Raw genomic sequence first — 1,488 nt, 5'->3', positions numbered from 1 at the left:
TAAATATTCTGTCAGTTATCCTTTGAAAGTCAACTAGAGCTGCCATGATTAGTCAACTAGTCGACGACTAATCGACTATTAAATTAACCATCAACTATTTTAATAGTCGATTAGTCGTCGACTAGTTGACTAATCATGGCAGCTCTAGTTGACTTTCAAAGGATAACTGACAGAATATTTACATCATTTATTTAATTTTACATGTGACTATCCAGTTTCAGTAAAATTAAGAATGGGTCTGATACCAAATTCGACTGATGTAAACAAGAGCCTCCTTCTCTGCTACACGTTTTGGGCTTGTCCAAGATTTGGTGACTTTGGAAATCAATTTTTGAAAACTTGTCCAAAATATGTGGCATTCCAATTGCACCCTGTCAATTTGTGGCTATTTTTGGCACAGTGCTGTGTAACGATAGTGTCTCCAAACTGCATTCCAACCTGAGGACAGGTGGACCAGAAGCAATGAAATATTAGGTAAAACATACACCTTTAACATAACTCATCAGTTTTTCCCAGCACTCCTGTATGTCAGCTTGAATCATAAACTGAAAAAAAAAAAAGATGAAAAGTTTGTGTCTCACCGCGTTTGAGTCTGATAGAGTTGAGGTCAACCTCTACACCTTCCACGTGAGGCCACGGCACTACCGGCTTAAACTGATTCACCAGGTCTCCTTTGGGTAACAAACTGTCATCCTGTAATCARATATATACAGTAATGGTTACTCATGCTCATCTGAAACAAAAAATATATATTTTCATTAGATCTTCCTTTAGCAGTGAAGGTATTTTCACAGAACTTCATTGAATTAAAATGAAAAGTGAACCTAGGCAGTAGAGAAAACGATGTAAATCCTGCMTCTTCTGTTTGTGTACAGCAACATACAGTATAGTGACAGACACACAAAACTAACTGTGTATTCATAGACAACCAGGGCTGGTGTTAACCCATCATATAACCACCTGCATAATCAAAGATGGCTGACGTGTCTGCTGTACCACTGGGAGTGTTGCTCCTGATTAAAACCTGAAGACCATCAGATGGTAAAGTTACAGAGGATGAGTTATTCCTCTCAGTTAAATAAGTCATGATGAAATCGTCATGTTGGCTGTGAGTGTGTTTGACTTGGAGTGGACTGAAACCTTTAAGAAGCATTTGTTTGAACTTTGTCGAACCTCCCAGAGGAACATTTCTCATAAGGGAGTACAGAAAGATACAATAACAAAACTGCCTCAAAGTTCCGAACCGTATTTTTAAACATTTTGAATGTATTTTAAAGAAATTTTAAACTTGTCAAAAAGCTGTTGTTACTGTTATTGTTTGTCACTAATATGAAGAGCAGCTTCTGGTTGCAAAATTTTAAAAATGCTATATTTTCATTTGTACTTTATCAAATTAATTTTTACAGTTTTTTACATTTGAAACATTTACATTAAACATTTTTAATTTATTTTATGCCCACAATTTTATTTTTTGAATTATCTATTTTG

General features: G+C 35.4%; 1 protein-coding gene across 2 annotated transcripts in view; it reads right to left on the bottom strand.

The window, feature by feature from the left end:
* Positions 1–693, bottom strand: part of galnt7 (UDP-N-acetyl-alpha-D-galactosamine: polypeptide N-acetylgalactosaminyltransferase 7) — a gene marked incomplete at its 5' end in the record, with an annotated part of 34,332 nt that extends 33,639 nt beyond the window's left edge. For both annotated transcript variants that reach the window (XM_014025178.1, XM_014025179.1), the window contains 1 exon segment: positions 582–693. In XM_014025178.1, coding sequence (XP_013880632.1) covers positions 582–693 — 112 coding nt within the window.
* Positions 694–1,488: the final 795 nt, after the last annotated feature.

This window comes from Austrofundulus limnaeus, unplaced genomic scaffold (genome assembly GCF_001266775.1).
Source record: "Austrofundulus limnaeus strain Quisiro unplaced genomic scaffold, Austrofundulus_limnaeus-1.0 Scaffold460, whole genome shotgun sequence".
In the NCBI taxonomy this organism is placed as follows: Eukaryota; Metazoa; Chordata; class Actinopteri; order Cyprinodontiformes; family Rivulidae; genus Austrofundulus; species Austrofundulus limnaeus.
The sequence above is the reverse complement of the archived record's forward strand: the minus strand, read 5'-3'. Positions and strand labels throughout refer to the sequence as shown.